We start from the raw sequence: 12,176 nt of genomic DNA, 5'->3' as shown, positions 1-12,176 counted from the left end.
TTTACTGAATCTGACTATCATACCAATCTGAATATCATACCGATATTGGGATTCAGGAATAATGTCTTTTAAAGGGATGCCTTCTAAGTTATTGTACATATAGATGATTTTCACAACACCAGTATTACCCCCAATCACATCACTTGTGTAGTTATCTGCATAAAGTTCTGCTGTTCATTCTGGACTATCAGATGGAGCCAAACCAAACTGGGGAGTTCCTCTTCCAGGCTCTTTCAATGTCCTGTTGGATTTTTTTACCAAAAACTCTGCTACCACAGATTGCAGCACTGGATATCAGTTTTTGATGGTGAATTGGGCATGTTACAGCTTGTAGAGTCATCTTTTGATATGCAGGCTGCCAATGAACAATGCTTCCTCTGTGCTCCAACAGATATGGAGCAGCTCCTTCTCTGGCAGACTCTCCCAACACCTCATTGTTGTTGTGTTGCATCCTATTACCTCAGTGAAACATAGCTTCAGCTGAAGCAACTTAACAAAATATGAGTGGCTTTCTTTTTTTACCCACTCATGGGTGGGCGAGAAGATGCAGGAAGAAGAGAAGGAAGAAAGTGATTAGATAAAGGTGGCCCAGCCCATTGGCGCTCACAAATTTCAGTTCTGCTTCTATTCCTGAGATAGGAAGAGAAATGAAAAGACGAGCAGTTCCATTAAGACAAAAAGCTGTATATCATTCCTGTTCCAAATCTCAATGGTAGGAATCACTCATCAATCAGGATTCCCTAGTCCTCTGAGCAAGCAGTACCCATTTTCCACCCAGGTACCAGCAGCATCTTGCAGCATGTTATATCAGAACTCAGTGAGTGTACCTTATAAGCATAGCCAGTGTGTACCAGGCCCACTTCCTTCCATACAACCTTAAAATGTCCAGTACTGTGGAACAAATGTCTATAGAGCTAATGACTGGGACACAGTGGGATGGATGAATGGGATGGGATTGTATAGAACTCTGAACATTGATGCATATTAGCTCTACAATGGCACGCTTGGAAGTATGTGATTTGTGGACCATGTAGTTCTAATAACACCACAGAGTTTCATGACAGTTCTGCCTGACCACTGTAAGTGATTTGGGAAGGTACTCTCTCTCTGGATTATGGTAGGCTGTTGCTGCTGCATGTGTGCTTGGGAAGCACTACCATTTTCTCCACATCACATGCATATCTGCTGTTGAATGCTGTACTGTACATACTTTTGCATGGGCCTGCTTCAATTAAGTCAGTCCATGGCACAGTTTGGATGTGTGCATAGGACTATGTGCATTACATCAATGACCCCTGTACAGACCATCGGGTGATGCTGGAGTTGATTATGCACATGACTCTATGCCTGTCCAGGGTCAAACCTGTAAGACCACCCTCCCCAACTGTAGAGTCCAGTGCACTGGCCTGTGCAGAGAGCCCCAAAGGTGCCCTGACCCCTGGATTCCCCAACATACCAATGTCAGCCCCCAGAGAACTGAAAGGAATGCTAGGATCCAGTGTGAGTGTGGCAACAAGCAGCTTGATCACCAGGGCCACTGGCATGAAGGCAGAGCTGGCGCCCAACCTGCCAACCAGTGGAGCCATGTTAAGAGGCCCAGGAATGCTGGCAGCAGGTCCCACTGGAAGAGCTTGGCAGCCAGAGGCTCAAGCAAGTGACATAGAAGCCACAGCAGGCACCCCGGCAGTAGAGCAAGAGAGCCAGGCTGCATCTCCATATTGTCAGAGACGCATCCTCCAGGCCTGAGCCCTTCCCAGGGACCAAGAGCATAACAGAGCCACCATCTCCCACTCAGGCTGTGATGCCTGGCAGAGGTGGGCACAACCACACCATGCTGAGGGGAGGGTGGATGGGCAGGACCTCAGGCTAGAGCAGGGGGATTGAGAGCCGATGGCTACCTCCAGCAGTCAGGAGGCAGAAGCTGGCTCAAGAGTAGGAAATCATATTAATTTTGTAACAGATATGCAAACCTGAGTAACTATTGTCCATTTATTGCATTAAAAACCTGACTGTACTGAAAAACCCTAGAACATTTTATGATCTGAAGTTCTCTGTAGTATATATGTAGCAGAATAGAAGAAAAGAAGAGGAGTTGGATTTATATCCCGCCCTCACCTTGGAGTCTCAGGGTTAGCTTACAGTCTCCTTCCCTTCCGCTCCCCTCAATAGACATCCTGTGAGGTAAGTAGGGCTGAGAGAGCTCTGAGAGGGCAGTTCTGAGAAAACCAAAGGTCACCCAGCAGCTGCATATGGAAGAGTGGGGAATCAAACCTCGTTCTCCAGATTAGAGTCTCCTGCTCTTAAGCATTACACCAAACTGGCTCAGTCCTGAAGGCCCGATTCCACTATACGGTATCCTCCAAGATTTTTCCAGCACCTTGAAGGGCTTTTCTGTGTGTGTGTGTGTGTGTGTGTACCTGCTGCCACCACCTGGTCTTTGTAGAAACTGTCCCCAGGGAAAGCCAGGACTCTCAGGTTCCCTTCCAAGTTCTAAGGCCTTACCTCTGTCATGATATTCAGCATGTGATTATCAGAGGGACAGCTTATTGTCTTATGTGTCACTGGGGGAGCAGCCCCTTGCCAAATGACTTACTCTTCCAGATGCTCCACAAGCCTCAGAATGGGAGGGGATGAGGTTTGGTCTACCCATCTCCTCCTCCTCCTGACTGCACAATCTAGATCAACTTGCACAACCTAAAGGCACCAGCCCACTCCTCCCTGGCTTGTTTTACATGGTACAGAGAACCACTACCAGTATCAAAAGTTACAACGCATTTATTGAAAAGAAAATGTTCACAACTATATTCTTAGCACAGCACCAGACTGAGCAAAGGATTCAAAAGAAAAGAGTAAAACACAATTCTTCCGTCTATACATGCCCTAGCAGATAATTAAAAAAAAAGTTACAATGTTTTACAGGGGTTTCAAGCCTCTTTCAAGTGTGCAGGCCAGTACATGACAGTAGCTCCCTCCCCCAGACCTACATTAAGAGGTCTATCTGCCTTGATGGAATCAGAACCAAAGAGTCTCCTCCTTGTTTCCAGGAGTTTTATCATTTTTTTCTTTCTCCTCCCACTGCCCAGGTCAGGCCAGGTCAAAGAAGCCTTTCCTGAAGTCTCCAGGATTTTCTTCCTGAAGTCTTTCTAGTACATAATACCACCAAATCTCTGCTCCCTATTAGATGAGGGGGCAGAGCTTGACCATTCAATTGTCTCTTGCTAAACCTATTAGAGGAAATAAGATGGCGGCGGTGAAGGAGCCCTAACACCGGAGCTCCTCGAGACAACAGCTTTCACCGTCACACAACTAAATACAAGCTGAGTTAAGCTACCCGTTTTTATTGAGTGACTTGCAATTGCAGTTGAGAGGAAGGTGAGGGGAAAATTTCAAGTATTATTACCCCACTCTCCTATTGGAAATCTTGCTGAGTGCTGTGGTGCTGGGCCGTGCCGCGCCGCTTCTAGCCGCGGAGTGGAGTGGAGAGCGACGGCGAGCGAGGCGAGCGGAGTGACCGACAGCGGACGGCACTCCTGGCCTGCCACGGTGCCGGACCGAGCTGCGACACGCCGGGGCCGCGGAGCCAGGCAGAAAACGGCGGCGGGCGACGTGAGCTGCTGCAGCGGCCCGCTGGCCTGCCGAGGTGCCGAGACGAGCCACGCCGGGCTGCGGAACTGAGTAAAGAACGGGCGGCGGGCGGCGTGGAATGCAACGGACGGTGCCCGCATAGCGGGAGGAGCGAGCCGAGCCAGCCGGGGCCGTGGTGGAGCGCGGCGGAGGCAGAGACTTTGAGCCGTGAGCTGGAGGAGCAGAGCTGTGGGCCGGAGGAGACTGAGGAAGGGACTAGTGAGGGGTTGGTGGGGGTGTCGACCACTACATCAACTGTGCGTGGCGGAGAAACTTGGGGACGTACCCCCCCCTCCCTTCCCGGTGTGGGAGTGGTTGTAGGGCGTTGCGTTGGGACACGACTGGTAGCCGAAGGGCCCGGATAACATCGAAAGGGGCCGAGCTGAACTGCGGACTAGGGCGGAGCCTGTGTGACGAAGGGGGCGTAGCGGAGCTCATGCCCCTCCGGGCCCCCCGAGATTGCGCAGTGGGCCTCCCGAATCCATCGGCCAGCTATATAGTCATCATAAGATCATTCCAACGACTCCCCTACCGAGCTGTCTACCTCTCAGCAACCCCTCCCCTCCCACCACTTTAAAGAACAAGCTCCACATGGAACTCAGCACGCCCGAAGATAAAGACAAAGACACGGAAATAAGATCAATGCACCTTATGGACTTCAGCACTTTAAAAACTACTGCACTTTACTCAATTGTTTACATCTTTATATTAATCCCCCACCCCAGCAGATCTAAACTGCCAATGTAATGACAAGATTGGTTTGGTTTTATAGGCTATTTAAGAGGTGGATTATTAGCTAATTGAAAGTTGATTAGTAGCAAGTTAATTAGGGTAGAAATTATTGGGAGGGTTCTATAATTAACGAGCTAGAAAAATTGATTGGTGGCAAATTAATTAAGGAAGATATTTATTGGAAGGGTTTTTACAATTAATGAGCCTTTAGATTAAATTAATTGGATTTTTGGCTAATGATTGAGAAGTTAGGGAGCTAATTAATTAAATAGCTATATAGTAATTGGCAGATTAGTTTAATTAGATCGGTTTAATTAATTTATAAAAACAGATAGATTGGCTGGAAGGAGGGGTGAGAAGAAGAGGGTAGCTCTAAAGGTTCCATCGGACTAGGGATCATTGACAAGATGACTGGCCTAGGGATACCAGTACTCCTGGGGAGGGGAAGATATGACGGTGGGACGAGGCAGAGTTATAAGGGAAGGAGATCGAGACATAATAGTGCTCGACCCCCTTCCAGCCTCCGTCCCATCCCGACGGTGACAAGTAGTAGGACCAGGCCGAATTACTCGCCTCCGTCACTGGTGTTATGCAACGCCAGGTCCATTAATAATAAGACCTCTGTCCTGCGAGAGTTTCTGACCGAACAGGACATGGACCTGGCTTGCGTGACCGAGACCTGGGTGCGGGAAGGGGAGACGGTAGCTCTCTCCCAGACCGTTCCCCCGGGATACTCGGTCTTTCACCAGTCACGGACTAGCGGGCGGGGGGGAGGGGTGGCTCTTCTCATACGAGAGGCTTACTCCTTTAGGGCACTTCCGGCCCCAGAGATTCCAGGCATAGAATGTGTTGGCCTGATGTGGGATGTTGAGGAGGGGTTGGCGATCTGGCTGGTGTACCGACCGCCTAACGCACCGGCCAGCGCCTTACCGTCCCTGGTGGAGGCCGCGGCGGGCTGGGCGTTGGAGCACCCAAGGCTTTTGGTCTTGGGTGACTTCAATGTCCATGCTGACGACGCGGCCTCCAGCCAGGCGACGGACCTGGTGTCATCCATGGCGACACTAGGACTCTCCCAGGTTATTACAACGCCCACTCATCAGGCGGGACACATGTTAGACCTGGTCTTTGCGGCCGGAATACCAGTGACTGATATTGCAATGGAAGCAGTGCCATGGTCAGATCATTTTGCCCTTAAGGCTCGTGTGGGAGTGTCACCCAAAACCTGTTTAGGCGGAGAGCGTATTTTAGCTCACCCGCGGAGCCAGATGGACCCGGAACGGTTCCTAACGGCTCTTCGGGACACCTGGCCTGCTGGCGACTCCCTGGATGATCTGGTAGAGTCCTGGAACGATGGGCTCTCCAGGGCCATCGAGGAGGTCGCACCCAAGCGCCCTCTGCGTTCCCGCCCGAAGCCATCGCCCTGGTTCAACCAGGGGCTGCGGCAACAAAAGCGGGGACTCAGACGGCTAGAGAGGCAATGGCGGCGTACTCGAGACGAAGCGACCCGAACATCTTATAGAGAGAATTTGAAGGCCTATGAGATGGCAATCAAAGCCGCAAAGAAAGCGTTCTTTGCGGCTAAGATTGCGTCCGCAACTTCGCGCCCGGCCCAATTGTTCGACATAATTAGAGGACTTACAACACTGCCGCAAGGCAGACCAAATTCTATTGAATTGGAAATAGGCTGTGAGGCTTTTGCGAAATTTTTTGTGGATAAAATCGCGTCACTCCGCCCCGACTCCTCTGCCAATTTCGAGACAGTTAGTGAACCCGAGGCTCCGAGCCTGTCTTTGGATTATACGCTGGATGACTTCGACCCCCTCAGCCTGGAGGAAGTTGACAGGATACTCTCAGCTGCTCGCCCAACTACCTGTAAATTGGACCCATGCCCTTCCTGGCTTATTAAATCTTGCCAGGGTGACCTTAGATATCCTATATGGGATATCATAAATAGATCCCTGAGGGAAGGGCACTTTCCAACGCCACTCAAAGAGGCCGTGGTCCGTCCCCTCTTAAAGAAACCATCTTTAGACCCGGCCCAATTGGCACACTATCGGCCGGTCTCAAATTTGCCCTTTTTGGGCAAACTTATTGAGAGGGCAGTGGCGATGCAGCTGCAGACCTTCCTGGAGGATGCTTCCATCCTTGACCCATTTCAGTCCGGCTTTCGCCCGGGACATGGGACAGAGACGGTGCTGGTCGCCCTAATGGATGACCTTCAACGGCATCTGGATCGGGGCGGCTCGGCGGTGCTGATGTTGCTGGACCTGTCGGCGGCGTTCGACACGGTCGACCATCGGCTACTGAAGGGTCGCCTCACCGACGCAGGGATTCAGGGGTTGGCCTTACAGTGGCTTTCCTCTTTCCTTGAAGGTCGGGGACAAAGGGTCGCAGTTGGGGGGGAGCTGTCCCGGAGGTGCACACTTGACTGTGGTGTGCCCCAAGGGGCGGTTCTCTCCCCGATGTTATTTAACATCTATATGCGACCTCTTGCCCAGATTGCCCGAAGGTACGGGCTAGGGTGTCATCAGTATGCTGATGACACCCAGCTCTATCTATTGATGGACGGCCAGCCGACCTGCGTCCCGGAAAATCTAGACCGGGCATTATATGCCGTGGCTGAATGGCTCAGACTGAGCGGGCTGAAGCTTAATCCTGCGAAGACAGAGGTCCTTTGCTTGGGTCGCCGTGGTCCGGAAGGGGGAATCCCCCTACCAGCCTTTGACGGTGCGCCGCTGATAGCGGCGGACAGGGTCAGGAGCTTGGGGGTGCTGTTGGAGCCTTCCCTAAAGATGGAGGCTCAGATAGCAGCCGCTGCCAAGTCCGCGTTTTTTCATCTTAGGCGGGCAAGGCAGTTGGCCCCCTTTCTGGAGCGCGACGACCTAGCAACAGTGATCCATGCCACGGTCACCTCGAGGTTAGACTACTGTAATGCCCTCTACATGGGGCTGCCCCTGTCCCGAACTCGGAAATTGCAGCTGGTGCAGAATGCCGCGGCCCGGCTGTTATTAGGTCTCCCAAAGCGGGAACACATTCAGCCGGGTCTTCGGACCCTGCACTGGCTTCCAGTAATATACCGAGTCCGGTACAAGGTGCTGGTTATCACCTTTAAAGCCCTATATGGCTTGGGACCTGTCTACCTGAAGGACCGTCTTTCCCCGCACGTTCCCCAGAGAGTACTGAGGTCGGGAACACAAAATCTCCTTACCATCCCTGGGCCGAAGGAAGCCTGCTTGAAGTCCACCAGAGAAAGGGCTTTCTCTGTTATGGCCCCTACATGGTGGAATCAGCTGCCGGAAGAGGTGAGGGCCCTGCGGGACCTTGTTCAGTTCCGCAGGGCCTGTAAGACGACCCTCTTCCGGCTAGCCTATAACTAGCTTGAGAATTTTAATGTAACTTGCTGGATTTCTTTTATATACAGTTGCAATATTTATTTATTAATGTGTATTAATAACTAAGGTTTTATCTGTTTTATCTGTTTTATCTGTTTTAAATACGGATCCCTTTATATGTTTAACTATTGTAGTTTTGTTGGATCTACTATTGGAAGCCGCCCTGAGCCACTTGTGGGAAGGGCGGGATACAAATCTTAAATAAATAAATAAAATAAATAAATTATCATTTCTAAAAAGATGGCCAAGGAAAACAATTGATTTGACTTCACCCTTCCTATCTGTTCTCTGACAAGACAGAGAAAAACTTTTAAAAACTCGAAATGGAGGTTTTGCTCAATTTAAACTTCCCCCTGCCAATGCCTTTTTTATAATATGAAATTAGCCTGGCACTCAGGTTATAAAAGTCTGGGACCAACAAAGGCAGCAATCTTAAACATGTCTGGTCCCAATTTACTCCCTGAGGCTTAATCCTAGGAACAGATTGCAGTTAAAGGTTTCAAGAGAGATGTAGCATGAGAAAGCAGAGTTCTGTGCACAGTTTCTGACATAAGTGTAGATTAATAGCTTTTTATTGCTACAGCAACATTATCAGAAGCCATCTGACAAAGGTACTAGATTTTGATTTCTAATAATTGCTTCATCATCATACAATATTCCATTTCAATGACACGAGTGGAAATACTTTGAACGCTCACTAACCTTTTCTAAGACATTAGTGCAATACCAGTAGTGAACCCGGAAAGGGTCAAAAGCAGGCTGTTCTTTGTTCCTCAGCGTGAAATTCAAAGGTCTAATGTTTGCAATGTTTTCTTCAGAAAATTCCTCATAGGACAGCTGTTGACTCAAATACTCCTTTAAAAAAGAAAAACAGATGAATAAGTATTAATTGCATTCAGCAATGCCAGTTAAACAAATTTCACATATATAGACACAACATGTAAGTGAGTTTCCTACACTTTTTATGTATTTATATAGGAACAGTAATCTCTTTAAAATTCAACAAAAAACACCTTCAGTGTTTAACTGGTATTTTATAGTTTTGTTAATAGATACATATAGGGCTTTTTTGTAGCAGGAACTTCTTTGAATATCAGGCCACCCACTCCTGACGCAGCCAATCCTTCTGGAGCTTACAATAGGCCCTCTACTAAGAACTCTGTAAGTTCTTGGAGGATTGGCTGCATCAGGGTGTGTGGCCTAATATGCAAAGGAGTTCCTGCTACAAAAAAAGCCCTGGATACATATTTGCGGCAGGAACTATTTTTTTTCATAACTATTGTTATTGTTATGAACTATAAGTCCTCTCTTTTCAAATTTAAACTTTTTGATTATTCATAATGTATAACTACACAAAAATATGGGAAGGATAAACAAGGGAGGGATAAAAAGTGCAAATCACTATCAGTTCATATTTAACAAAACATATATGAATAAACGTATCCTACAATACATCTAAAATACAAACAATAAAATAAACAATACTGTACAATTCTTCATAACTGCTTACAAAATCAAGAATCCTTTATATAATTTATTTGGAAGGAGGATGTTTTTAGAGGTTATGCTCCAACATAATTTGTTAAATTGTCTACTGTATCTGAATTAATAATACCTGCATTTATTTTTGCCATAATCATTTGTTCCCAATGAATACCAAAGATCCAGAGAAGGGGCTACACTGCCTTTCCATATAGTTGCTATGGCTAATTTTGCTGCAGCAAGCAATATTGTAATCATTTTATTTTATTTTTTGCTTTCCAGAGTAAAGGATCCATCCAGAAGTTTAACAACACAGTTTTCTGGAGAGAAGGGAACTTCACAGCATGTAATTAATTTTATTTGATCGACTGCTTTCTGCCAAAACTTATTAATGTGAACACAGCTCCACTACCAACGTTAATATGAACCAACAAAATCAGCTATTAGAATTGTTAATGGAATTTAATTTCCTGGGTGTTCAGTATCATCTAATAATAAGCTGCAAGGATTTTATATTTATGATATTAGTTGTGTACACATAAGATGTCCAGATTGATTCCTAGTCTTCTAAAGTCTCTAACATTTGACAATTCTCTCGCCACTTCTTTGAAAGTGTAGTGTTTCCCCCCAGTAAGCTCCAATAAAAGTAAAGGTAGTCCCCTGTGCAAGCACCACTCATTTTTGACTCGGGGGTGACTTTGCTTTCACAACGTTTTCAAGGCAGACTTTTTATGGGGTGGTTTGCCATGCCTTCCCCAAAGCTCCAATAGAATGTTATAAATTTCGGAAATGAGGCCTTTAAGATTGGTAGGTCCCTCCCTTAGTTTTTAATTCAAACTCTAAATTCCATCTGAAGTGATTTGCATATAGTAGGGTTGGTAAAGAGATTTTTTATTTGGAGATATTGGAACCAATGTATTGGGAAGCCTAATTTCTTTTCAAGGGATGCTTTTTCAAAGAGGAGATGCTTGTCAGTCAAATCTATTAGAGATATTTCTACCTTTGTCCAGGAATTTTGTTCTGGGGAAACATGGCAGAACAGAGTTCCGGAACATCTTTGTGAAAACAAAATTCTTTAAAAAAAATTAAATGTTCATGAGTGGCATCTGTGTGTTGCTCCCTAATTTCCCTCTTGAGAATTCTGGCACCACTTTTGCCAGGGAAAAAAAAAAAGCCCTGCCTTTGTCCATTTTGGCTATTGGCTTTGTCCTTCTGCTGGGGGGAACCAGACTTGATTTAAATATGTGGATATTAATGAAGTATTGGGTGCTAATTTCCCTCTTTGTTTGACCCATGTTTTTAAAGTCATGTCTAAGAACTTGTTATTTTTATTAAATGATGGCTGCAGGTGAGGCTTGGTCCAGATTGTTTCCTGAAGTGACATGAGGTTTTACATATTCATACTCTATGTCTGACCAAACAGATTTAATATAAATTTTGGAAATGAGGCCTTTAAGATTGGTAGGTCCCTCCCTTAGTTTTTAATTCAAACTCTAAATTCCCCCCTCTATTTGATGGCCTATGGAGAGTCTCAAAATCAGTTCTTAGTATTCCATACGATGCAATTTAACATTTTTTGCCATTTTTCAATATCATCATTCGGGATTACAATAGGGAGAGTTCTAAATAAAAAGAGAAAATTAGGGAAAATAAAGCATTTTATTAAATGCATTTTGTTGATCCAATTTTTTTTTTAATTTAGTTTTTGCCAATTATTCATTTGAGTTTCATTTGTTTGTATTAAAGACTGCTAATTCTTTTAAATATGTCAAATCTAAAGAAATTTGAACTCCAAGGTATCTCCAACACTTTGAAATCCAATTAAACTGAAAAAATGTTTTAAGGTGAGAAGTGTTACTTGTATCTAATTTTATAGGGAAAATGTCAGATTTTTGCCTGATTAATGTGTAAACCTGATATGCAACCACATCTTATAAGCAGATCTTGAACTTTTTCTGATGAAGTTATGGGATTAGAAACATATAATATTGGGTGTTAGCATAGTTTTAAATGCCTTATAAAATTCAGGTATATAATCATCGGATTTGTTCTTTAAATTAGAAATCACATCTGAAACTTCTTGCTTTGAAATAGGTTTATCTAAAAATTGTTTGTGTTCTATTGTTAGTGTTGGATAGATGTTTTTGAATGTAAAAAGTTTAGAATCTCTGATTCATTTGGATTTGTGGACGAGTATAGCGTTTGGTAATAATCCAACATAATATTTGTAATTTCTTTGGGATTGGCTGGCAGAGTTCCTGAAGAGGACCTTAATTAATTGACATTTTAGCTTGCTTTTTGTTCCTGTGGTCTCCATAAAAGGAATTTTAAAGTTCTATGTGGGTTTTTTTGTCAGTATCTTTGCTTCATAAACAGTAAATTTCTTTAAATCTGGAAGGTTTCTAACATCTCAAGAGACTTCTTTGTGCCAGTAATTTTTTTTATATAATTTTTGCTACCTATCTTTTGGTGAGATATTTCCAATTTAGCAATTTGTTCTAATAATTCAGATTTAACTTGGAATTTTTTTTTAGATAAGTTGCCAACAATATGACTTGTCCTTTTAGGACTGCTTTGAAGGCATCCCAAACAACTGAGGTGGTAATTTCAGATGCCTCGTTCACTTAAAAAAACAAACCCTGTTCTATTTTTTTCTCTAAATTATTGGCTCAATAAAAGTGGTTTGTTCAAATTCCAATGTAAATATGTTTATTTGCCTTGTAACTTTAGGATGCACTCCATCCAGGAGTGATCTGTCCATAATTCTGGACCAATGCTGACTTGTGTTAATATATCTACTAATGATTGTGAGGTCAGTATATAACGTCTGGTGTAGGAATTGTGATGTATGGAGTAATAGGTGTAATTTTTTGCATTTCCATGTTTTTGTCTCCAGGAATTGCATAATCAAAATTTCATTTTAAAAGCTGGAAAAGATCTGTTTTA

The 12,176-nt window shown here is 44.9% G+C and overlaps 1 protein-coding gene across 2 annotated transcripts in view; it reads right to left on the bottom strand.

Moving 5' to 3' along the window:
• KIAA0825 (KIAA0825 ortholog) overlaps positions 1–12,176 on the bottom strand; it is a 523,961-nt gene that overhangs the window by 306,889 nt on the left and 204,896 nt on the right. For both annotated transcript variants that reach the window (XM_060235688.1, XM_060235689.1), the window contains exon 17: positions 8,451–8,603. In XM_060235688.1, the coding sequence (XP_060091671.1) occupies positions 8,451–8,603 (153 nt within the window). The remainder of the gene's footprint in view (positions 1–8,450; positions 8,604–12,176) is intronic.

This window comes from Heteronotia binoei, chromosome 4, assembly GCF_032191835.1.
Source record: "Heteronotia binoei isolate CCM8104 ecotype False Entrance Well chromosome 4, APGP_CSIRO_Hbin_v1, whole genome shotgun sequence".
NCBI classification, from domain to species: domain Eukaryota; kingdom Metazoa; phylum Chordata; class Lepidosauria; order Squamata; family Gekkonidae; genus Heteronotia; species Heteronotia binoei.
Note: the sequence above shows the minus strand (reverse complement) of the source record. Positions and strands in the feature narration are given on the sequence as shown.